Below are 26398 nucleotides of genomic sequence, written 5' to 3'. Positions count from 1 at the left end.
AGAATATGGAGCTGTGGAGATTTCAGGGCTGTGTCAGGCAGTGAAAATTGTCATGGCTGAACTATACCTGTGTCTGGAATGAGAATATATATTGCCGAAAGTCCATGTGGGCGTCATGGCTGAACTATACCTGTGTCTGGAATGAGAATATATATTGCCGAAAGTCCATGTGGGCCAATGGTTAGGCTTGTGTTCATGGTATTAGGGTGGGACAGTCTTGGGCACAGATGAGATTTGAGTTGGCTTCTGTTACTTAGGTAGGCTTTGGGGATCCCCCAAATGGCAATCTGAGCCATACATGGAGGCTCCTCAATGGAAACAGATCATTAAGAGATGAGGACAGTTAGGAAAGTTGGTGTCATCCGTTGAATGGATTCGTGGCTGAGAGACAGTATTTCCAGACTGTTCACTTTAGCTTCAGGTATTTTCTCCTCCATTCATTAGGGTTTATGTAGCAAAGTACAGCACATTCACTAGATAATGCTAGTTGAAGTCACTGTAGTGGTGTAATTGTGTCGTGATACTTCTCCTGAAAGACTGAGAGATGGGTTTAAGTACTTTGGGAGGCATTTTAACAGACTTTTTACCTGTCTGGGGGATTCTTCCTTCTTGACTGTATTAAAAAACCCATGCTTGTTCAGAAACACAAATTTCTTTTAAAACAATGTGGTGACATGGTTTAGAGTGCCATTCATTGTGTTTTTCCCATGGGTTTCTCTGTACAGGAACCTCCTCAGCTGTGTGCAAGAGATTCACAGCAGGCTGACGGGGCCCCTGGCCTACCCCGTGGCCTTCCCTCCTCAGGATGGCGTGCAGCAGTGGACCGAGCGCCTGCAGCACCTGGCCATGCAGTGCCAGATCCTGCTCGAGCAGCTCTCCTGGCTCCTCCAGTGCTGCCCCAGTGTACGGCCAGCTCCAGGCCATGGCAATGCCCAGGCACTGGGGCAGCCTCCTGCCCCCTGCCTGGAAGGACCAAACCTTAGCAAGGGACAACTTTGTGGAGTAGTACCAGACCTAATTCCCTCCAATCTGAGCTACCCATCTCCAGTACCTGGAAGTCAGCTGCCCTCTGGTTGCCGGATGCGGAAACAGGATCAGCTTTGGCAACAGTCAACTACGAGAGTAACAGAGATGCTAAAAATCATTAAAACAGTGAAAGCTGACGTCGACAAAATTAGGCAGCAGTCTTGTGAGACTCTCTTTCATTCTTGGTAAGCGTGTCTATGTCTTTACACTTCTCTGTGTGCTTAGGTTCTTATTGTGCTTATCCAAATTGGGGATGGGAAGGGAAGGGTGTTAACAGAAAGCAGAAGCTTTTAGACAGTCCTGGAGTCTGGGGAACTCGTCAGTTTGGGGGATAGGGAGTGTCATCTGCAGGTTCTGAGACTTTAGTTAGCAAAAGGATGCCAGACAAAGCCCTAAATAATCCACAGGGAGAGCAAATCACATCCTGCTATTTGTGGTGGTCCAAAATAAAAGCCTATCACACCAAAGACTAATGATAATGGAATATTATTAATGGAATAAATTTATTGGAATAAATTAATTGGAATAAATTACTAAATTTATTCCATTACTAAACCTAGGTGTTTAGTAATAGAATCAAATTATGAAAATAATTGTGCTTCAGTCCTCTGTTCCTCAGTGGACCTGCACAGCACTCTGTGGCATGTGTTTAGCTGTAAACTTCAGCTATGGTGAGTTCTACCTTGCGTATATTATAGTGGTTGCAGGGAGGGGTGTGTGTTTGTGGGAATTGTAATGCATTCCTTTCAACATTGTGGCATTTCTGTTGCAGGAAAGATTTTGAAGTGTGCTCTTCTGCACTGAGTTGCTTGTCCCAGGTGTCAGTTCATTTGCAGGGCCTGGAGTCCTTGTTCATTCTTCCAGGGATGGAGGTTGAGCAAAGAGACTCACAAATGGCACTAGTTGAAAGTCTGGAATATGTAAGAGGAGAAATTAGTAAAGCCATGGCTGACTTTACTACCTGGAAGACACATCTGCTTACTTCAGGTAGCCAAGGAGGTAAGGAATATTGTTCAGTCAGGGAATGAAAGCCCACTGTAGAAATGATGTCTTGTAGATGTAAGTCTCATTGTCCTAAAGACACATTACGTTTTGGGCTACACGTACCTGTCCAGTCCAGGGTTCTGAGGCAGGGAGGTGCGGTTGAAATCCACAGCTCTTAACTTTTTTGTCCCATTTGTTTGGATGCCTGTTACATACTTCGTGACACACATAGGAAGGCAGCATCAGCTCACTGTCTGTTAGTTTTCCCTTAGATTGAAAAAGTTTGGCACTGATATTTGGACTAAGTTAGTGTTTATTCATACTGTCTTAACTGTTATTTTCATATTTTTTACATTATTTTAGTAAAATTTTTAATACAAGGTAATAAACTTGTAAGTTTATCGAGGCAAGGAATTTGTCTCTTCTTTGTATCTGGCACAGCTTGACTCAGTGACTCATCAAGAAATGAGTGTTTTTAATGATTTCCAGAGGCACTAAAGCAAATGATTGGTGTTTGTATGTTTGTTTTGCACCATGTTACTTGCTAGGAAATCAAATGTTGGACGAAGGATTTGTGGAAGATTTTTCAGAGAAAATGGAAATTGCTATCCGAGCCATCCTCTGTGCTATCCAGAACTTAGAAGAAAGCAAGAATGAAAAAGCAGAGGAGAACACTGACCAAGCAAGCCCACAAGAAGAGTACGGTGTGTCTGAAATCAGGCAGAAATTAGTTTCATGCCTGTCTTAATTTTTGTATTTGATGATTTATTTCTGTGGCTAAATAGTTAAGGATGGATGTTAGAAACAGATGACTACATGGCTAGAGATGAAAGGATTTGTTTTCTGTTATTCATCATGTTGTTTTCTCTGAATGAGGCAGCAGGCTTTGAGAGACTGCAATCAGGACATCTAACAAAACTCTTAGAGGATGACTTCTGGGCCGATGTGAGCACTTTGCATGTGCAGAAAATAATTTCTGCCATCTCCGAGCTGTTGGAGAGGTTGAAATCATACGGTGAGGATGGCACAGCAGCAAAGCACCTGGTAACTAACTGTTCTTTACAGACTTCTTCCTCTTCAGAATGCACTGAGCAAAAGCAGAGCGGGCTTCACCTCCCTGCACGTGGATAAGTCCCAGAGCAGGCCTCAGTGCCAAAATCACTAAGAACTTGGTGTCTTTATTTATACGTGCAAAGTCATTGACAAGCTTTGAAAAGCTTAGGGCTTGCTAGCTAATTGTTAAATGCATAGGTGCAGAAATGCTAACCATTCAGAATATCTATTAGGATTCTTTCACATCTTACACACTCCCAAATATTTGATGTTACTGACAGATGACATTATCAACGGAGGCTTGGCGGCCACTCTATGTAAACACCATTCCCACTACAGTAAGTGAAGAGTAAGCAGTTGTAGTCTTTGTAGTAAGTCCAAAGAAGCAACTTACTTTGCAGAACATTGTATGTTATTCTGTAGCATTGCCTCCAGTGCTAACTTTCAGTCAGCAGAATTTATTTATAAACATTCTATTTTTTTTTTTTTTTTTTTTTGAGGCGGAGTCTTGCTCTGTCACCCGGGCTGGAGTGCAGTGGCCGGATCTCAGCTTACTGCAAGCTCTGCCTCCCGGGTTTACGCCATTCTCCTGCCTCAGCCTCCGGAGTAGCTGGGACTACAGGCGCCCGCCACCTCGCCCGGCTAGTTTTTTGTATTTTTAGTAGAGACGGGGTTTCACCGTGTTAGCCAGGATGGTCTCGATCTCCTGACCTCGTGATCCGCCCGTCTCGGCCTCCCAAAGTGCTGGGATTACAGGCTTGAGCCACTACGCCCGGCCAAACATTCTATTTTTATTATTTATTTTATTCTGGGACATGGTCTCATTCTGTTGTCCAGGCTGGAGAGTGGTGGCGTGACCATGGTTCACTGCAGCCTTGACCTCCTGGGCTCAGGTGATCCTCACACCTCAGCCTCCCAAATAGCTGGCACTATAGGCATGCACCACTGTGCCCAGCTAATTTTTAAAGTTTTATAGAGGTGGGTTCTGGCTATCTGTTTTTTTTTTGTTTGGTATATTTTGTAGAAATGGGGTTTTGCCATGTTGCCCACGCAACATGAACTTGAACTCCTGGGCTCAAGCAGTCTACCCAAAATGCTGGGATTAAAGACATAAGCCACTGTGCCTGGCCAACATTATATTTTTAAAAAACCAACATTGTTAGCCAAATGAGACATTGGTTTGAGATTGTACTTTGGTGACGATATATGTAAATGAAGAAATCTCAGTGAGCTGTGTGTATTGGGGTGGGATGGGGGTTACAAACACATACATGTAACTTGCCATTAGTACTATTTAGTACATTCACAATGTTGTGCAATTACCACCACTGTCTAATTCCAGAACGGAAATCTGGTACCTGCCAAGCAGTGTGAGCAGGCCTTTTGTTCTGTTTTGATCTCAGTTCTTCAGCCAATCCTGTTCCTTGCTGGTGCGCCTGGTGCCGGTCCTCTCCAGCTACTCAGACCTTGTCCTCTTCTTCCTGACCATGTCTTTGGCAACTCACCGTAGTACTGCAAAGCTGCTCTCTGTGCTTGCCCAGGTCTTTACGGAGCTTGCCCAGAAGGTAAGGACCTTTCACGTGGTGCACTGCGAGCAGCAGGGACCCAAGTAAATTTCATATCATTGGTCTTTGGTGTGATAGGGTTTTATTTTGGACCACCACAAATAGCAGGATGTGATTTGCTCTCCCTGTGGACTATTTAGGGCTTTGTCTGGCATCCTTTTGCTAACACTGTTTCCACTAAAGTCTGGGAACCTGCAGATGATACCCCCCATCCCCAGCCCACCCTGTCCCCCAAACTGATGAGTTTCCTAAACTCCAGAGCTGTCTAAAAGCTGCTGCTTTCTGTTACCACCCTTCTCTTCGCATCCCCAATTTAAATCTTCTTCAGCTAACTCTTGAACTACAGTTGTAGGATAAACCCTTAAGGCTATTAAGTTTTTTTTTTAACCATGTAGGTGTAATTGTGATTAAATGATAATGGACCTATTATTAGAGTTTTTTCCCCACTGTCACGGTGGGTCACGCCTGTAATCCCAACACTTTGGGAGGCTGAGGCGGGTGGATCACCTGATGTCAGGCGTTCAAGAGCAGCCTGACCAATATTACAATGAAACTCCATCTCTACTAAAAATACAAAAATTAGCCGGGCGTGGTGGCATGTGTCTGTAATCCCAGCTACTCGGGAGGCTGAGACAGGAGAATTGCTTAAACCCAGGGAAGTAGAGGTTGCAGTGAGCCAAAATCATGCCATTGCACTCCAGCCTGGGCAACAAGAGCGAAACTCCATCTTAAATAAATAAATAAATAAATGCGGTTTTTTTGGTTTGTTTTGTTTTTTTTTTGTTTTTGGAGACAGAGTCTCCAAAATTGTAATTGTGATTACAGGCACGTGCCACCACGCCTGGCTAATTTTTGTATTTTTAGTAGAGATGGGGGGGGTTTCACCACATTGGCCAGGATGGTCTCGATCTCCTGACCTTGTGATCCATCCACCTCGGCCTCCCAAAATGCTGGGATTACAGGTGTGAGCCACCGTGCCCAGACAGTTTTTTTCTTTAGCAGGGAAGTCATTTGTTCTTTCAGCAATGTACCCAGTATTGTGAAAAGCACTGAGGTTGTAGAGGTTGTAGACCCTCCCCTTGAAACTCAGGGGCAGTAGACATGTTGAATCTAATAGCAACATGGTGTGGGTAGGTCTAGTCATAGAGGTGTCCAGCTCTCAGTCTCTCTTAACCTCACCAAGCCTCAGTTTCCTCATTTGTAAAATGAGATCTGCCTACACTTATATGCATTTTTGTGAGAACCACCTGCATTTGAGTATATAAGTTTTGTTTTTCTTCTTCCTTAGCATTCTAAGCTTTTCTACAAGCTAAATACAGATGAGATGTACTTGAGGAAGATATGAATTTACAAACTGAAGATGGGGTCTAGATTTCTTATAAACAATTAACAGTTCTTAGTTCTGAGTCTCTGAAATACTGGAAAGAGTTAAAAAGTGGAAGCCAAGCCTAATGCCTTGTATCAAGAGGATAAATATGTTTATCTGTAGTAATAGTAAGTAAAAGAATGAGTCTCAGGTTTCTCCCCCTCTGGTGGGCACCAAGCTAGTCTTAACATTCCATTGCTTCTTGGAGAAAACACTGTATGCTAAAGACAGTGGCAGGAAAATGTATGGCACGGGCGCCTTAAGATTTGGCTCAGCTAGATTTGTCCATTTGCACTGTAGCTTTTGTCTGACAGGCTGTAGAATGACTTTGGCCTTTCAAACCTTTGTCTGTTTGCGAGTAGGAATGGTTCTGCTATGTGTAGAATGTTGGGAGCCCTGTGGCTACCCCAGACGTAGCAACTGCAGTAATATACTCTGGTAAGGGCATCTGAAACTCCCTCCTGTGTGGTCTTATTCGTCTGTCTCTGAATGTTTCTCATTTAAATAATGTAGTTCAACGGGAAAATCAAGCAAGTAAGCCAAACTGTATTTTCCAATCAACATTCTGAGAATATATGTCCTAAAAGTGGGTTTGCCTTTTTAAAAATTTTTCTAAGTATGCAAATTGTATTCATATCTTTTCTGAGTAGTTTCAAGGGAACTTGAAAGTAGGTTAGACAGTACTAAGATAATAGATATAGGTTGTAATTAAAGCTCTTGATCCACAGGAAGCTGTTTCTGTGTAACCAAGTCATAATTAGTGTTTACTGGTTTTTGGATCTTAATTCCTTGCTAATTAGCAGCTTACTTTTTTGTGCATTCTCATCCTCAGATTGACAAATATCTTCATAGTATATATTTTCTCTTACAAAATTAAAATTTCTGATTGACAATCACTACTTTTTCTTTTTCCTTCTGCCCAGTGGGCTAGTATTCTTCTCAGGTTATTTTCCTGTATAAAATAGTTTTTTTCAACATTTCACAGTTTTTACTATGTCTGACTGTGTTCTCTCCAGAGCCTGTTCTTCCCTTGCTCAAGGACTTTTTCCTAAATACTGTCCTTCTAGTGTACTTCATTTAGGTTTTTGTCTTGGGCTAGTGATAAATGACCACATGCCAGTAGCTTCTACAAAATCAAGTCCTATGTTAAATCTGATGTCAAGCTGTAAAACTGCATAACTGTTAGCACCAAAGAGGAAAAGAATGTCAGAAGTCTACTGTACTTCCAGCAAATTTAAGATAATGAGCTAGAAAAAGAATTCATTATGTGTTTACATTATTTTCCTGTGGCAAGAATGAAAATCCCCTTTTAAAATTGCTTTTGTGCCTAATTGTTCACTTCCTTTTTCTTTTTTCTAAGGGATTTTGCTTGCCCAAAGAATTTATGGAAGATTCAGCTGGAGAGGGAGCAACTGAATTCCATGACTATGAGGGAGGTGGAATTGGAGAAGGCGAGGGCATGAAGGATGTGAGTGACCAGATAGAAAATGAAGAACAGGTACGTTTTCACATGGGTATACAGTTGACAGAAGATCACTCTCTTTCTTTTCAATATGTAAGTTACACATAAAAATGGTTTTTACTAGGCTGTTTTTAATCTGTGATCTACAGAGCCCTAGATATATTGGTGCTTGGGCTGCGGGTGTAAATAAAAAGCCTAAAATCCACAGGAAGGAACCTGGAAACTCCGTCATTGGTTGTGGCTATAATTAGGGAGGAAATGATTTTTACTTTTTCTTTTTTTTTTTAATGGGCAGATATTTGCTGAAATTTTCTAGAGTATTTTTGATAGTATTTTTAAGCATAAAAGGCCTGGCTATCTTAAGTGATAATTGCATTAAACAATAATGCCAAAATTTGCTGTTAATAGGTTTTGCTGTTGTATATCTTTTAGGCATAGAGAGTTTTAAAAAATCTGTATCCTTTTTGGTTGGAGTCAAGCAACCTTCTGAACTATTCAGATGTTGTGGACTAAGATTGTTACACTGCATGGATTTTTGAAATGCCTGTCTCATTTGGGAGTGATTTGTGTGTGTTGGGTGTATCACTTACATTCTAAGTTAAATCAGATCAGAAACTTGTATTTAAGGTAATTTTATAGTTATTAAAAATAAAGGAGAAAACCAATTCAAATTCCCTCTCTTCCTTGGCAGAGGAAACTGAAAAGAAATTAAAAGCCAAAAGAATAATGCTAGTATTTATGTTATGGAGCTCTAACTTTTTTTTTGGACCTATATTGTCCTTACATAATTGCTTTGTTATTTTGGCCTTTCTGTATTTCTCAAGTCTGACTTAATCACTGTATACTACTTTTCTAATAGAAAAAAAAAAACTCAAAAAAAAAATTGCAAACCTAATAGAAAAGTACAGTTCATGCAAAAAACATTATGTGGATTACAAAGCTTCCAGAACAATTTGGTAGTGTCTGCTGAATTTTAAATTATATGTATTCATTGACCCCCAAATTCCATGTTTTCTTATAGAAATGCTAGTGTCAAAGATAAATAGGTATATGAGTGTGTATATATGTCTGCACATGGATATTTACTACAGCATTATTTATATGGTGAAAATTGTGAAACAATCCAGATATTCATCAGAAGAGAATTAAATTATGGCAACATCCATGCAGAACAATGGTAAAAGTATGAATGAAGCAGAATGAGATGGTTTTGTATGTATCAACATTAAAATAACCTAAGGATCTTATTTCTTTAAGAGATGAGGTCTTGCTCTCTTGCCCAGGCTGGAGTACAATTCTATAATCATAGCTCACTGCAGCCATGAACTCTTGGACTCAAGGAGTCCTCTTGTATTAGCCTCTTGAGTAGTTAGGATTACAGGCGTGAGCCACCACACCTAGCTGAGATGTTTTTAAGAAAAGATGTGTTTTACAGTCTGGGTGTGGTGGCTCACACCTGGATTCCTAGTACTTTGGGAGTCCAAGGCAGGAGGATCCCTTGAGGCCAGGAGTTCAAGACCAGCCTGGGCAACATAGGGAGACACTGTCTCTATAAAATTAAAACAAAACCCAGCCTGGCCAACATGGCAAAACTCTGTCTCTACTAAAAATACAAAAATTAGCTGGGTGTGGTGGTGGGCACCTCTAATCCCAGCTACTCGGGAGGCTGATGCAGGAGAATCACCTGAACCTAGGAGGCGGAGGTTGCAGTGGGCCAAGATCGCACCATTGCACTCCAGCCTGGACGATAGAGCAAGACCTTGTTTCAGAAAAATAAAAATGAAAAAAGCAGATTGCATAACAGTCTGTAAAGCATGATCTCTTTTTTGTTTAAAAAGATGTTGGGGCCGGGCGCGGTGGCTCAAGCCTGTAATCCCAGCACTTTGGGAGGCCAAGACGGGCGGATCACGAGGTCAGGAGATCGAGACCATCCTGGCTAACACGGTGAAACCCCGTCTCTACTAAAAATACAAAAAACTAGCCGGGCGAGGTGGCGAGCACCTGTAGTCCCAGCTACTCGGGAGGCTGAGGCAGGAGAATGGCGTGAACCCGGGAGGCGGAGCTTGCAGTGAGCTGAGATCCGGCCACCGCACTCCAGCCTGGGCGACAGAGCAAGACTCCGTCTCAAAAAAAAAAAGATGTTGGGAGGCAGGTATTGATAGCTATCACCTGTATCACTAAGTATATGTTGGTGTATTCATAGAAAAAAGTCACAGGTTCACTAGAATGTTATTGGTAGTCATTCTTTGAGAGGCTTCGAGGATGGAGGTGTTACAGGGAAACTTGTTTTCATTTTATTTTGGAGACAGAGTCTTGCTCTGTCCCCCAGGCTGGAGTGCAGTGGCGTAGTTGCGGTTCCCGGGTTCAAGCGATTCTCATGCCACAGTCTCCCAGGTAGCTGGGATTACGGGCGCACACCACAATGCCAGGGTAGTTTTTGTATTTTTAGTAGAGACAGGGTTTTGCCATGTTGGCTAAGCTGTTCTCGAACTCCTGACCCCTCAAGTGATCTGCCCGCCTCAGTCTCCCAAAGTGCTGGGATTATAGGCGTGAGCCACCATGCCTGGCCATGACTTTTGTATTTTAAAAAGGACTTCTTTGTTTTTGTTTTTTTTTTTTGAAACGGAGTCTTGCTCTGTCACCCAGGCTAGAGTGCAGTGGTGTGATCTCAGCTTGCCACAACCTCCACCTCCTGGGTTCAAGCGATTCTCCTGCCTCAGCCTCCTGAGTAGCTGGGATTACAGGCCCCCACCACCACGCCTTGCTCATTTTTGTATTTTTAGTAGAGACAGTGTTTCACCATCTTGGCCAGACTGGTCTCGAATTCCTGACCTTGTAATTCACCCACCTCGGCCTCCCAAAGTACTGGGATTACAGGCATGAGCTACTGTGCTTAGCCTTAAAAAGAACTTTCAAAAATCAACCATAATGAAAGAGGTAACAATCACAAAACTTTTTGCCCCAAATATCACATCAATTATATAGAAACATATAAATTAGGCTGGGCTCAGTTGCTCACAGCTGTAATCCCACTACTTTGGGAGGCTAAGGCAGGAGAATTGCTTGTGCCCAGGAGTCGAGACCAACCTGGGCAACATGTCAAGGCCACGTCTCTAGCAAAAAATAAAAAATTAGCCAGATGTGGTTGTATGTCCCTGTGGTCCCAGCTACTGGGGAGGCTGAGGCAGAGGACTGCTTGATCCCAGGAGGTTGAGGCTGCAGTTAGCCATGGTTGTGCCACTGCACTCCAGGCTGGACAACATAGGGAGACCCTGTCTAAAAACAAAAAATAATTTTTTATAAAAGAAATATATAAACCAAGGAGGAATGAATAAGATTCTCTTGGGCCACTGTCTTTCAGCGGTCATAGTGACAAAAATAGTATTAAAGAATTGGATAATAAAAGATTGATGAACTTTTTATCCTACAAAGAATATATATTCTTGCAAATGTCTCTGGGACTATTTTTACAATTCCCAATAAGAAAACCTGAACAAAATTCTATACTCTCTGATTACAATAAGTGGAAAATAACTCCAGAAATTTTACAGATTCCATGTGGCTGTCTCTGTTGTTCCTCTTTTTTTTTGCTCTCCCAAATATATTTTTACATCATTAACGTTGGCATTTATATCTGAGAGCTGAAGCAAATACTGGTAAAGTTTCATTTATTATGTTTACTGTAATACTTTTTTTATGTAGGTGGAAGATACATTTCAGAAGGGTCAAGAAAAAGACAAAGAGGATCCTGATTCAAAATCTGATATTAAGGGCGAGGACAATGCCATTGAGATGTCGGAAGACTTTGACGGGAAAATGCATGATGGGGAGCTTGAAGAACAAGGTTTCAGATTATCTGTCACTTCATTCTTGTTTTTGAAAGCATAAATATTTTATCCAGGAAATGCCATGTTTCTTTTTTTTTTTTTGAGACGGGAGTCTTGCTCTGTCGCCCGGGCTGGAGTGCAGTGGCCGGATCTCAGCTCACTGCAAGCTCCGTCTCCCGGGTTTACGCCATTCTCCTGCCTCAGCCTCCCGAGAAGCTGGGACTACAGGCGCCCGCCACCTCGCCCAGCTAGTTTTTTTGTATTTTTTAGTAGAGACGGGGTTTCACCGTGTTAGTCAGGATGGTCTCGATCTCCTGACCTCGTGATCCGCCCGTCTGGGCCTCCCAAAGTGCTGGGATTACAGGCTTGAGCCACCGCGCCCGGCCTAGAAATGCCATGTTTCTAATAAGGAACCTAATATAATCTTTTGAAACAAGTTGGTTACTGTGCTTAACTGCAAATGAAAACCTCAGCAACTCCATGTGCTGTCACCACCTCCACTGAGGCAGAAGTCCCTGGTCTCTCATAGATTCTTCTCACATTGATGTTCTAGCTGCCTCATGTGCTAGATGCAGTGGCTCAGTAGTGTCCTTCAGGGAAGCCTGAAAGGAGATGATCCCTAATGGAGCTGGGCTCTCAACAAAAGGCAAATTGTTCTGTAGTGTTTAAAATACCTTTTATTCCTAATTAGAAAAATAGGAGATGTTTGTTGTAGATGATTTGGAACAAAAATGTAGAAAAATAGATCCCCCCTTAGGCCTACAACCCATAGCACTTAGTAAATTGTGGTATATTTCTTTCCATTTATTGCATGTATACACACACACAGACCATATACAGTCTGTAGTCTGCTTTTTTTTTTTTTTTTTGAGACGGAGTCTCACTCTGTCCCCTAGGCTGGAGTGCAGTGGCACAATCTCGGCTCACTGCAAGCTCTGCCTCCCGGGTTCACGTCATTCTCCTGCCTCAGCCTCCTAAGTAGCTTGGACTACAGGTGCCCACCACCACGCCTGGCTAATTTTTGTGTGTGTGTGTGTTTAGTAAAGACAGGGTTTCACCGTGTTAGCCAGGATGGTCTCGATCTTCTGACCTCGTGATCTGCCCACCTCAGCCTCCCAAAGTGCTGGAATTACAGGCATGAGCCACCGCGTTGGGCCTGCTTTTTTCATTTAACATCTTAAGAAAATTCTCCCTGTCATTAAAAATTATTTGAGAATTTGATTTTTTTAAAGTACATCGTCATCTGTCATATGTTTGTACCATAATTCAGCCCTTGCCCCAAATTTCTGTCCAATTTGAGATACTGTGTCTTATTCTAAAATGAGTATCTTACAGAAATGAAAGTTGACCTTTGTGGCAGTTGGCCTAAGGCACATAGGATATGACCTTTTGCAAAGTAGACCCTGTGCAAAGACAAATGACAACAATTCTGATTGAGACCTGATTTTAGATGTTGGAAAATATCATAGTAGTATATTGAAGATGGGGAGGACCCATGGAAACCACCTAGTCCAACCCCATCATTTCAGACACAAAACTCAGGTTGCTGAGTCCCATAATGGCCCAGCACCAAAACTAGACATCCTCGTAGGTATTTCCTTACTCATTTTACCATCTGTTCACACATTATAGGCTTCCTTGTGCCTCCACTTGGCAAAACACAGTAAGACTGTGTCTGTGCCTCCGCCTGGAGGATGTGTTCTATAGAAAAAGGCAGTCAATCCCTGGTGGGTCCCTTGCCAGGGAATCAGGTCCACACCTCTCTTACGTACACAGGACTGGGTCAGTTTGGAGATCTGCCTAACTAAGCTCAGTGCCTTCCCTTTCAGAAGAGGATGATGAGAAATCAGATAGTGAGGGCGGAGATCTGGATAAACAGATGGGCGATCTCAATGGTGAGGAAGCTGACAAGCTAGATGAGAGGCTTTGGGGTGATGACGATGAGGAGGAAGATGAGGAGGAAGAAGACAATAAAACTGAAGAAACAGGACCAGGAATGGATGAGGTAATTAAAAGATTTCCCCCCTTCCAAACAAACTGAGAGGAGGTAATCTGCCCACCACCTAGCATTCTCTGTCATTTACTTCTCTTCTTTTTCTGTATTTGTTTTTGTTCTCTTTTTTCCATTCCTCTTTTTCTTTTTTCTATCCTATCTCATTGATTACATTCAGAGCTAAGAGTAGCTTGACCTGAGTCATCCCATGTGTTATGGAGGAGGATGAACAAGACCCTGTGTAGATGTTCTAAGCTGATTCTCCTATAGGCCACTGAATTTTTCCAGCTCACAGCTTGGGAGAACTACAGGGCTGAGTGTAACACTGCAACAGCCCAGGGTGATACAATGAATTATCCAACTCACCCCACCATTCACACACCTAATAATATTGCTGCCGTCATGGAGACCTGGATTGTTTTCTCTGCGTCATGGATGGCACTTCATCAGCCATCCATGGCATAGGTCCAGTAGGCAGAAATTATGCATGTCTAAAAGTCAACCAATGCAGAAACAGTTTCTGGAATTGAGTATGATGATTGTTTTTTCTTCCTCTGATATTTAGGAAGATTCTGAACTTGTTGCTAAAGATGACAACTTGGATAGTGGCAATTCAAACAAAGATAAAAGCCAGAAAGATAAGAAGGAAGAAAAGGAAGAAGCAGAAGCTGATGATGGTGGAGAAGGTGAAGACAAAATTAAAGAACAAATAGATGAGGTAATGAAGATTTGAAACTGATCTGCTCTCTTGACTCAAGGCTCTTGAACTGTATAGTTCTCAAGGTGTCTCGAGACATTTTTTCCCCTATTCGTTGACTGTTCCCCCATTACCTCATAAAAGAATATGCAACAGAGGCTCTTAACAGGACATAAAATAACTAACTGTTGGTTCCTGACAGGGTAGTACACATGTTGTTTGGGCTTATGCTATAGATCAGAAGCTAAAACCTGTGATCCCTTCTTATTTCTTCTTGTAAGTTTCTTTGAGATTGAGTAACATAGCACCACTTGTCCATGGAGAACCGCACAGAAAGTGAAATCTGAGATTCCAACATGAAAGGTCTAAAAATAAAATACTAATGTGTGCAGGTAATTTTAGGGAATAGATACTGTATTCTCTCACAGTGTAAATACTTAGAGCTGATTTTATGGGAATTCTGCTTTTAAAAACAATGGTATTTTTATTTTATCCCTGTTGTCTCCATTGTCCCAAAGAGGGAATATGATGAAAATGAGGTGGACCCTTACCATGGCAATCAGGAAAAGCTGCCAGAACCCGAGGCCTTGGACCTTCCGGATGACTTGAACCTCGACAGTGAAGACAAGAATGGTGGTGAGGACACCGACAATGAAGAAGGTGAAGGTGCGTCTTTCAGAAACAAAGAGACCAGTTAGAACTCACTACTGAACAGTAACTGAATTCTCTTTTGAGAGCTAGCTCAGTGTCATGGCCAGGTGATAAATCATGTTTGGTTGGCTCAGTCCCAGTTTGAGAAAATGGTTTGCCTTTCCTTTGTAGTATTTCTCATGTGATTATCCCTAGAGCTCATCAACCAGTAGGTGTTTCTCAAACTACTATCACGTCCTATTCTCACTTTTGGCACTACTATGCCCTGGTGGTGCTTCACACACAGCACTGTCTCTTCACAGCCATTACTGTGTGTCCCATCTCATGGGATGGTGTAAACACTGTGCAGTCTGGGTATACCAAGCTGTCGTGGAGTCCGGTTATAGCTTTTTTAGGGAAATAATGGTTTCAGTTATTGATTGTCACATGCAGTGGGGAATAAGACTAATCCCAAGAGAAATCACATGGCATATGACAGTATTTAGTGCCTTTGTCGTCCATTTTTCAACCCTAGTGAGTCCTTTAGGGGTGTTAGCTGGCGTTAGTTGAGAGCATTGTGTTGGAGGTGCCCCCGTAACAGGGCCCCATTCCTGCTGCTTAATCAGACAGAAAGATGTGAGCTGGCCTTGCTGATAAATGAGTCAGTTACATAGTTATAAAATCCATTTAAAAAAATATATATGTATATTTTTATAATGCTGTATTAGAACAAAGATAGCAAGTTACAAAGGAATAAATAAGAGGTGCCATTTAGGTGAAAATTAATTTTGGAATCTAGTTGCAAACAAAGTCAATAACCAAGAAAGCATAAAATTAAGAAAATTAAAATCCACTGAGAATGTAATAAGCTATCTGCTTTTAAATAGCCAGACTCGTTTTATAACTAAGGAACAATTATTTAAAATCGTTTGCTAATTGAATAATAGATAATGGATAAAGAAAACCAATAGGCTGGTTGCAGGGGCTTATGCCTGTAAGTCTTCCCAACACTTTGGGAAGCCAAGGTGGGAGAATCACTTGAGCTCAGGGTTTGAGTCCAACCTGAACAACATAGTGAGACCCTGTCTCTATCAAAGAAAAAAATAGTTGGGCATGGTGGCACATACCTGTAGTCCCAGCTACTCAGGAGGCTGAGGTGAGAGAATCACTTGAGCCCAGGAGGTTGAGGCTACAGTGGGCCATGATGTTGCCACTGCACTCCAGCTTGGGTGACAGAATGAGACTCTGTCTCTAAAAAATTAAAAAATTAGCTGGGTGTGGTGGTTCATGCCTGTAATCCCAGCACTTTGGGGGGCTGAGGTGGGCGGATCACCTGAGGTTGGGAGTTCGAGACTCGCCTGACCAACATGGACCAACACTGTCTCTACTGAAAATACAAAATTAGCCCAGTGTGGTGGCGCATGCCTGTAATCCTGGCTACTCGGGAGGCTGAGGCAGGAGAATCGCTTGAATCCCAGAGGCAGAGGTTGCGGTGAGCCAAGATTGTGCCACTACACGCCAGCCTGGGCAACAAGAGCGAGACTCTGTCTCAAAAAAATAAAAAATAAAAATAGTAAGAGTTATTTTAAGAATTTGCTAATAACTGATTTTTGAAGTGTCCAAAGTATAGAAAAGCTCTTTTGATAAAACTTTTTCAAAATAAGACTGTTTCTATTTCAGTGTGAATTGTATTTTCTGTATATGATCATGACATCCACCAGTTGTTCACAATAATTGAGCATTAAGCTGTCATTTCCAAAATTTTCCTTTTTTTTTTTTTTTGTTTTGTTTATGGCCTAAAATTTTCCTTTTTTTTTTGTTTGTTTGTTTATGGAGGTTTTTTTGGGGTAGATTAGCTATTATTTTCTAATGAAATGTGCCATTAAAACAACTGTATGTATGAGTATGGTTTAAAACAAAGATAGGCAAACTTTCTATAAAGCGTCAGATATTAAATATTTTAGGCTTTGCAGACCATAAGCTCTCGATTGTAAATACTCAGTTCCACTGTTGTAGAGTGAAAGCAGCCACAGGCAGTACAAAATGGAGGGGGTGAACACAATATATGTTGCTGTGTTCCAGTAAATACTTTACTTTTTTTTTTTGGAGACAGGGTCTTGCCTTGTCACCCAGGCTGGAGTACTGGGGCGTGATCATAGTTCACTGCAGCCTTGACTTCCTGGGTTCAAGTGATCCTCCTGCCCCAGCCTCCTGAGTAGCCAAGACCATAGGTGCATGCCGCCATGCTTGGCTAATTTTTTATTTTTTGTAAAAGATGGGGTCTCACTATGATGCATGCCCAGGCTGGTCTTGAACTCAAGTGATCCTTCTGTCTCAGCCTGCCAAAGTGTTGGGATTATAGGCATGTGCCACTGTGCCTGGCCAGTAGAACTTTCTTCATAGAAACATGTGGAGGCTAGATTTGGCCTATGGGTCACAATTTGCCACTCACTGGTTTAGGGAATTGTAATAAGACAAAACTTGCATAACTAGCTCCCAGCTTAAGAAATCATGTGAGTTAAAAAAATTCTGCATTCCTCCTTTTTGTTGTATCTATACAGAAGAGAATCCTTTGGAGATAAAAGAAAAACCAGAAGAAGCAGATCATGAAGCTGAGGAAAGAGAGACTGAGACTGACCAGAACGAAAGTCAGAGTCCACAGGAGCCCGAGGAAGGCCCCAGTGAAGATGATAAGGCCAAAGGGGAGGAGGAAATGGACACAGGAGCTGATGACCAAGATGGAGATGCTGCTCAGCATCCTGAAGAGCACTCCGAGGAGCAGCATCAGTCTCTGGAGGAAAAAGACAAAGATGCCGACGAAGAAGGTGGAGAGAATGGCCCTGCTGACCAAGGTTTCCAGCCCCAGGTATTGTGGGATGTCTGGCTTTTTTCATTAAACATAATGAGGAGGAGGAGGAGAAGTCACCTTATTCCCCTTAGAATCCCTTTTAGGATACTCCTCCATCAACATGTGGCACTTCCAAGGAGTTCTAGGTTTCTGTTTTTTTTTTTTTTTTTTTGAGGCGGAGTCTCGCTCTGTCGCCCGAACTGGAGTGCAGTGGCCGGATCTCAGCTCACTGCAAGCTCCGCCTCCTGGGTTTACGCCATTCTCCTGCCTCAGCCTCCCAAGTAGCTGGGACTACGGGCGCCCGCCACCTCGCCCGGCTAGTTTTTGTATTTTTAGTAGAGACAGGGTTTCACCATGTTAGCCAGGATGGTCTCGATCTCCTGACCTCGTGATCCGCCTGTCTCGGCCTCCCAAAGTGCTGGGATTACAGGCTTGAGCCACCGCGCCCGGCCAGGTTTCTGTTTTAAGACCCTCACTGAGGAGTGGGGAAGCCTGCTTGTTGCAGGGTCTCCCACCTTATGCTGTTCCCCTAGAGCATTTAATGCTGTGTTTGATTTCTCTGCAGAAGCAGGAAGAAGAACGGGAGGACTCTGATACGGAGGAGCAGGTGCCAGAGGTTTTGGAGAGGAAGGAGCACGCCTCCTGTGGGCAGACTGGTGTGGAGAACATGCAAAGCACACAGGCCGTGGAGCTGGCTGGGGCCGCACCTGAGAAGGAGCAGGGGAAAGAGGTGATCAATGGTTTCACTGCAGCCGCCGGCTGCCTCTTAGTAGGGTCTCTTCTCCCTGTCTGACATCACATTCTGTGTAGCATTAGTTGGTTTATGTGTCGTTATTTTGTTGTTTGTTTTGTTGTTGACATGTAACAGATCACATCTCATTCTTTAAGCAACGTGTGACTGAACAATTATTTTTTTAAAGACAGAGATACATTCTGAAAAATGCCTCATTTGGCAATTTTGTCATTGTGCAAACACCATAGAGTGTACTTACACAAACCTTGATGGTAAAGCCAGTTGCCCCTAGGCTGCAAACCTGTACAGTGTGTTACTCTACTGAATACTGCAGGCAGTTGTAACACAATGTAAGTATTTGTGAATCTAAACATGGAAAAGATATAGTGAAAGCGTCTTACCATCTTATGGGACCACCAGTGTACATGCAGTCTTTCCTTGACTGAAACGTTGTTGTGTGGGGCATGACTGATACTTATTTTTACATGCCTCCCAGGACAAACCCCAGAATATCGGGTGTATTTAAGTGGTGTGCATAATAAGAAAAAGTTGTTAGACTGATAGCTCTAGATGGGAGAATCAGGTTCGTGTTGTTTTTCAGAAAGCTCTCCAGGAAGCAAACAGAATTTAGACTTCAGGCAATGTGTACCTTTAACGATGTTTTTCTTTTCCTTGCTTATCATCAGGTTTCTAAATGTTTAATTTAAAAAGCAAATAACTTTTTCATTCTTGGATCTAGTGGTGGTGTGTTCTGATATGGCCACAATTCAGGTTGCTGGGTGCTATGGAAAGAACATGGAATGTCAACACAGGGCCTGCTGGTTACGGTGGTGATTCTGGACAACTTTAGTCTCTTTGAGTCCTAGTTCTTACTGACAATAACAACCATTTATATTGCTTATACCCTATGACTACCACACAGCCACCACCACAGTTATTCATTGAGCACCCATTTGGTGCTAAGCATTTTCATTACTTCAGCAAGTCCTCACTATGTCCCCATGAGATAGATGATATTGTACTATTTTCTTCATTGTATATTTGAGAAAAATAAACCTCAGTAAAGTTAAATGACAACCTCAAGTGTACCTAGCTGGTTGATGATGAAGCCTGGTTTCTATTTGAGGTCTGTCCTGCCTTTGGAGTGAGACATAATACTCCTGCAAAGAACTAAGCAGCCTTACAAAGGCCCCTGAGAGGGTAACGTAAGGTCTATACCTAGACACTCCTGTTTCTGCCTGTAGGCCAGGCCTTAGTTACGATGAGTTCCAGAGCTGGCAGGTAGGCAGGAGTGATTATATGACTGAGAATAAAGAATAGCAGTGAGAGAAGTTGTATTCAATGCAGCACAGTAACCAGGGACTTGTAATAGCTTCTTTCACCTCATTCTTTTATGGCTTGGATTTCCTAGGAACACGGAAGTGGAGTCGCAGATGCAAACCAGGCAGAAGGCCATGAATCGAATTTCATTGCCCAGTTGACTTCCCAGAAGCACACCAGGAAAAACACACAGGTTTCTATCACTCCTCAGCTAAACTTAGGTGAAGGCAGCATGTAGAAAAAGATGTTCCAAATGTAGTGCTTTAAAAAAAAAAAAAGCTATACTCCTGCTTTTGCTATCCCATCAGATATGATAGTAGCCTTGGTGAGCAGACCAGGACCATGGGGTTTACCCAGTGGGATCCTGTCACTGGGCTTCTTCCCTGCCTGTGTCTCTCCCTGACCCCTGATTCCGGCCATGAAGTCTTAAGAGCCAAGGGCTGTGTGCTGCTGCCCAGCACCAACCGTCTCACTCTTTTCATTGTCCATAGGCTTTTTGCTTTTTTAACAGTAAGTGTTTTAAGTAGGGTATAACTTATGCACGTGATGCAAAATTAGTGTAAAAAACTAATCCCCTAAAAAGCCTATATCCTATTCCTGTCCCCAAGGGACCCTCCTCAGAGCAAATTGGTATTACCAATTCTTTCTTCATTCAGAGATACTTTCTGCATATATGGATGTGTGAAAGTGTGTTTCTTTGCCTTCATTTTAGATATCATAGAGATTGTTCTATGTAAGTACATACAGTTCCTATTCTTTTTAATAGCTATATTGAATTCCATTCTTGTATGGCTACACCTGATTTACTTATCCTGTCCCCTATAGATGGATATTATGTTTATTTTGAGTCCTTTTGTCATGACAGGCAAGGCTCTGATGAATATCTTTGTATGTCTCACAGAGTTTTAAGAGGAAACCTGGGCAGGCTGACAATGAACGTTCCATGGGTGATCACAATGAGCGTGTGCACAAGAGGCTTAGGACTGTGGATACGGACAGCCATGCCGAGCAGGCGCCAGCTCAGCAGCCCCAGGCCCAGGTGGAGGATGCAGATGCATTTGAGCACATTAAACAAGGCAGCGATGCATACGATGCACAGACCTATGGTATGGTCCTGGGAAAACTGCTGCCTTTGTCCACTGAGCTCTCTGTAAGAGCTTGTGCTGTGTGACTGTGCTTGGCAGCTAATAGTACACATTTGTATCAGGGGAGAAAGGAAATGGCTTTGTAAACATAAGAAATGTGCAGAAATACAGTTTATTTTTGGTACAAAGGGATCTGTAACGAAGTGAAGATGATTAAGATTTCTTGGTTTAGTATTAACCTTTTAAATATCCTTAAATATAATAGTTAAAAATAACAGTTGGCCACATCTAAACCCTGATATCAGGGTTTCTTAGTACTGGACATTTCTTCCTTCTTAGTCAATGTATTGAGCTTTTGCTTGGTGCCAAAAAACTTTTCTGAGCCTTTGCTGCATGATCACAAACTTCCTCAAATAATCCTATGAGCTAGAGCATCTCTGTTGTATAGGTAAGGACACTAAGGCCAAGTGGTTTAAGAACTCACCCAAGATCACAATGCTGGGATTCCTATTCCCATGTTTGTCTTCCTGTGCCTTGTTTTCTACTACTTTTTATTATTTTTAATTGACCTATAATAATGATATGTATTTGTGGGGTACAGTGTGATGTTTTGATACATGTATACAATGTTTAATGATCAAGTCAAGATAATTAGCACATCTACCACCTCAAACATTTATCATTTCTTTGTGTGGGAACATTCAGATCTGCTCTTCTAGTCATTTGAAAATATATAATAAATTATTGTTAGAGTCACCCTGTAGCCCAGTTAAACACCCTATTTTTGTGGTCACATGTATAGTTACACTATATCCTCATAATTTCTGTAGGAGGTAGGGAACAGGCAGTTCATTATGTCAGTAGGTCAATAGGAAATCTCTGGCACAGAGAAGTCTCCAAGCCACATAGCTGGTCAGTGGCACGACTTGCATCAGTAGCATTTTGGAGGCTAGGATGACAGAAACTATACCCACTTATCATTATTTTGTTCTGCAAAGAACTAGGATTTTTATGTGTGGGTGCGTGCTTTGTTGACAGATGTGGCCAGCAAAGAACAGCAACAGTCTGCAAAAGACTCTGGCAGGGATCAGGAAGAGGAGGAGATAGAGGACACCCTCATGGACACAGAGGAGCAAGAGGAGTTCAAAGCAGTAGACGTGGAGCAGCTGAAGCCAGAGGAAATCAAGTCGAGCACCACAGCACCCTTGGGTGAGTCCTGCTAGTGAGCAAATCCTTCCCAGGCTCTCTGACTTGAAGTAGTCAGTTCTCTCTCACTGTAGTCTGGTGTTCAGTTCCATGTCCTAATCCATGGCTTAGATGAATAATTTGCCTATAATAATTTCACTATATTGTTTGGGACCAGAAAACGAAAATATGGACGGGGTGGGTGTTGCAGGACACCATCCTTCAAGGAGTCCCCTGAAACTTGAATTTCTGGCAAAATCTCATTAGTTTTTAAAAAATATGTAGAAGAAACCAGAATAGTATACTTACTACAGCTATGATGAGAAGGTATATTATTAGAGAAATGATATTTTCAATTACATAAAAGTATATGCTATTAGCATAAAATGCAGTAAAATATTAAAAGAAATAGAATGAGGAGTTTCCCTTTTATAGCTAATCAAGTTCTATTACTTGGCAAAGAAATAACTTTATCAGCAATTGAATAAATGCAAATTCAAAAGAACTTGCCAAATTCGAATCCTGTCCTCTCAGGAGTGTTAGAACTGTTACAACGTTTGACTGCCCTATGTGACAATCCAGGCTTTGCCTCTCACCTCACAAGTTGGAGCAAATTATTCATCTTTTCTTTGCCTCAGTTTCCTCATCTGTAAAATGGAATTGTGGCTTTTAGTTTTTATTTCTATCAAAGTTCTACGTGGATATAGTTTCAGGAATCATACAGTTTTAAAAGGCTTCTTAGGACAACCCAAAATTTCCCGTTTCCCTTTCCCAGAACGTCTACCTTCAGCATCAGGTGAGGAGAAGAGGAGTTTAGAGAGTAAGGATTGGCAATGAGTGTCTCAGAAAGAAACCTCTGAAATCAACATGTGGAAATGTGTTGGAGAGTGAATGAATGAAGTTTGATTAATTGTCAGGAATAACGGGCAATAGCAAAGGCTTGGTCAGTCATCAGGCTAGTATTATGATAAGTAAAATTATGTCCTTAAATGAAAATAGGCTTTGATGAGATGGAAGTGGAGATTCAAACTGTTAAAACAGAGGAAGACCAAGACCCCAGAACAGACAGAGCCCATAAGGAGACAGAAAATGCGAAACCAGAAAGAAGCCGAGAGTCTACCATTCATACAGCTCATCAGTTCCTCATGGACACGATCTTCCAGGTAGTAAAACTCACAATTACTGCATTGTGTTAATAAATTAACAAAATAACATTTTAAATTAGTTTTAAATCTTTGTCTTTAGAACTTTATGGAACATCTGGTTGTTGAGGGGTTTCATGTTCTTATTCAAAATTTTTAGGAATACTATTGGTATGATAGGTGCTCTTCAAGCACATGATACTGTTCCAACAGTTAATCACAGGGTCACAGTGCCCTGACCTGTCTGTGATGGTGGGTCTGGTCCTTGGCCTCTGGGACTCACATCCCACTTTTCTAACCATCCTTGTGTAAGGAACCTTCAGGACAATTAAGTTTGTGATGGTTAAGTAAAAAATCTTTGGCTTAGTGCCTATATTTATGAAGAGCTATTTAATTCAGTTCTTGAGCTAAGAGTCTGACTTATTTGATTAATCAGATAACATTTTCATTATTGATGACTTAAGGGTGTTTGGGTTTTGTTTTGCTAGAGTGGCTTTATAAATGTTAGAAGTTTTCTTTATCCATATTGTCTAAGAGGGAAGTAGAATGCTTGTCTGGCATCTTCTCATTGTGCCACTGTATTTGCTGAACTAAGTTTTGAATCTCAGGAGCATTTGACTGTGTACTTTGAGTTCATACTGTAGGGTGGAAGGCAGCCAGTGATACTAAGTTAGCAATTCCAACCCGGGCCACCTCTTAGCTATGGCTTTTTCTTCTTAGCCCTTTTTAAAAGATGTCAATGAGCTAAGACAGGAGCTGGAGAGACAGCTGGAAATGTGGCAGCCACGTGAATCTGGAAATCCAGAAGAAGTAAGTCACTGTTTTTTTCGTAAAATATCTCGACTTTTTTTGTTTAACACATAGCAAACTTAATAGGTTCTTAGCAATTACCTTAGTAAAAAGGACCAGGCATATGGAGAATATAATTACAATCCTAAAGCCTACATCTGTCCATCAGTTTCTGCCTGCTTTGCTGCTAGATCTATAGCTTAATTAAAACAGAAATTGGTGTGCTTAATTCCTTTAATTTCTGTTGCTGGCTCTGTAATGGATGTAATAGTTGTGACAGAGGTTGAAAAAAACTGTGTAAGAGTCTATGCTGTGCCATCCTGAGAAGAGGCCAGCTAGATCATTGCTGGCTGACTTAACGTGGTAGTGTGGATTAACCAGCAGTTTTATTTTTATTTATTTTTATTTTATTATTATTTTTTGAGATGGAGTCTCACTCTGTTACCCAGGCTGGAGTGCAGTGGTGTGATCTCGGCTCACTGCAACCTCCTCCACCTGGGTTCAAGTGATTCTCCTGCCTCAGCCTACCAAGTAGCTGGGACTATAGGTGCATGCCACCATGTCCAGCTAATTTTTATATTTTTTTAGTAGAGATGGGGTTTCACCATGTTGGCCAGGCTGGTCTCAAATTTCAGGTGATCCACCTGCCTTGGTCTCCCAAAGTGCTGAGATTACCTGCGTGAACCACCATACCCCACCCACTTTTACTTTTGAAACATGACTGAGAATCCACCAATAAGTAGCTGGATCTGCTGGTGCCAAAATTACCCATTCACATCTCCCTCCCCATATGAAGGGTATACGTTTTACTCTTTGTAGGTGACGTGAGTAAGGCATTGATTTGGTCATGAATTCCAACAATTAACTGGCTTGTTTCATTCTTTCTCACTTAGAAGTGTGGGTTGAAGGAGAGACTTTTTTTTTTTTTTAATTTTAATTTTTTAATTTTTTTGAGATGGAGTCTCACTCTGTCACCCAGGCTGGAGTGCTGTGGCGTGATATTGACCCACTGCAAACTCTGCCTCCTGGATTCAAGTGATTCTCCTGCCTCGGCCTCCCAAGTAGCTGAGATTACAGGTGCCCACCCCCATGCCCAGCTAATTTTTTGTATTTTTAGTAGAGACAGGGTTTCGCCATGTTGGCCAGGCTAGTCTTGAACTTCTGGCCTCAAGTGATCCACCCACCTTGGCCTCCCAAAGTGCTGGGATTACCAGGCATTAGCCACCGCCTCCAGCTGGAAAGAGAGACATTTTTAATCAAGTAAATTACTTGGTAGCTTGCTGGGAGAAGATTTAAAGTGCTTCTGTTGAGAAAGTTCATGCAGGTCATTTTTTACCACTTTGCTTAAGGCCTGCATCGTGCTAGAAGACTTGGTTGGCTCTGACATTCTGAGAGTAACTTACATTTTGTTGTTGTCACAGGAGAAGGTTGCCGCTGAGATGTGGCAGAGTTACCTGATCCTAACAGCACCTCTTTCACAACGGTTATGTGAAGAGCTTCGTCTCATATTAGAGCCTACCCAGGCAGCCAAGCTGAAGTAAGTCTTTCCCTCTGGAAGGCCTCACAGTGCTCTGAGAAGACGGCAGCTTCATGATTCTGTTGAACTCAGCAGCTAACCATTCATAGTGCTAGCTTCTAGGTTGCCTCTTCTGCTGTACGGGCACCAGTATGCTGTTCCTTACCCTGTTTTCCTATTATTATCTCACACAAAAGTTTCTGGGTGTCCGCATTGATCACCTTGTTACATGTTGAGTTATTCACTTGATACAGGAGTTAACTCATCTAGATCTTTTCAAAGATGTCCAAAATCATTCATATTTAGTGTATTTTTTCTTAATTTTTAAAAATATGTCTGGAAGGACCTAATTATTATTGCCACATACATGTCCAGTTTTTCTGGCTAGAGGTCAAGAAGATCCTGCACTTCAATTGACAGAAACACTTCTATGTACCAGGTTCCTAGTTACTTGGTATTGGTTTCAAGGTATTATTAATGTGATTTTTGTCCTTAATAAAAATTCTCAGGAATTAAAAGTTGTTAACTAATTTTTGCCCCTGTTTGAATAAATAGAGGAGACTATCGAACTGGGAAACGACTGAACATACGGAAAGTCATTCCATACATTGCTAGTCAATTTCGGAAAGACAAGATTTGGCTTCGAAGGACCAAGCCCAGTAAACGCCAGTATCAGATTTGTTTGGCTATCGATGACTCTTCTAGTATGGTAGACAACCATACCAAGCAGGTAAGGAAGAGAAATGTAGTGGTGGTTTGATAGGAAATTAACATCAAACCATGTTCCTTGGGCCACCAAAACCTGTTAGGCCTGTTTTGAGAATGTGATAACCATCTTTGATAAGACCTAAGATTTAAAGAGTTCAAAAGGGCAATGGATGTCTCAGATGTGTTAGTTTCTTACTGTTGTAGGTCTTTTAAGTTGTTTTGTTTCTTGACCCTGCTGTTTGTTCTTAACTGTCGAGTTCCAGAATAAGTAAACCTGATAGTGCTTATTTTGCAGAAAATGCAACAATGTACTGTTAAAAAACAAAAAATCAAAGTTTTCAGATATTACTGCATAGTCTTAAACAGTTTAAGTATGTATCTAGGGGCCGGGCTCGGTGGCTCAAGCCTGTAATCCCAGCGCTTTGGGAGGCCGAGACGGGCAGATCATGAGGTCAGGAGATCAAGACCA

General features: G+C 41.9%; 1 protein-coding gene across 1 annotated transcript in view; it reads left to right on the top strand.

Moving 5' to 3' along the window:
* Positions 1–26398, top strand: part of MDN1 (MDN1, midasin homolog (yeast)) — a 205712-nt gene that overhangs the window by 172354 nt on the left and 6960 nt on the right. Inside the window, exons 78-96 of the mRNA XM_011941954.1 lie at positions 726–1211; positions 1799–2025; positions 2559–2714; positions 2891–3054; positions 4467–4628; positions 7355–7492; positions 11159–11300; positions 13113–13288; positions 13842–13994; positions 14492–14639; positions 17165–17469; positions 18020–18181; positions 19596–19697; positions 20406–20610; positions 21628–21798; positions 22774–22937; positions 23637–23726; positions 25127–25242; positions 25777–25951. Coding sequence (XP_011797344.1) covers positions 726–1211; positions 1799–2025; positions 2559–2714; positions 2891–3054; positions 4467–4628; positions 7355–7492; positions 11159–11300; positions 13113–13288; positions 13842–13994; positions 14492–14639; positions 17165–17469; positions 18020–18181; positions 19596–19697; positions 20406–20610; positions 21628–21798; positions 22774–22937; positions 23637–23726; positions 25127–25242; positions 25777–25951 — 3442 coding nt within the window. The remainder of the gene's footprint in view (positions 1–725; positions 1212–1798; positions 2026–2558; positions 2715–2890; positions 3055–4466; positions 4629–7354; positions 7493–11158; positions 11301–13112; positions 13289–13841; positions 13995–14491; positions 14640–17164; positions 17470–18019; positions 18182–19595; positions 19698–20405; positions 20611–21627; positions 21799–22773; positions 22938–23636; positions 23727–25126; positions 25243–25776; positions 25952–26398) is intronic.

This window comes from Colobus angolensis, unplaced genomic scaffold (genome assembly GCF_000951035.1).
Source record: "Colobus angolensis palliatus isolate OR3802 unplaced genomic scaffold, Cang.pa_1.0 Scaffold203, whole genome shotgun sequence".
NCBI classification, from domain to species: domain Eukaryota; kingdom Metazoa; phylum Chordata; class Mammalia; order Primates; family Cercopithecidae; genus Colobus; species Colobus angolensis.
This window is presented reverse-complemented; position numbering and strand designations above follow the sequence as displayed.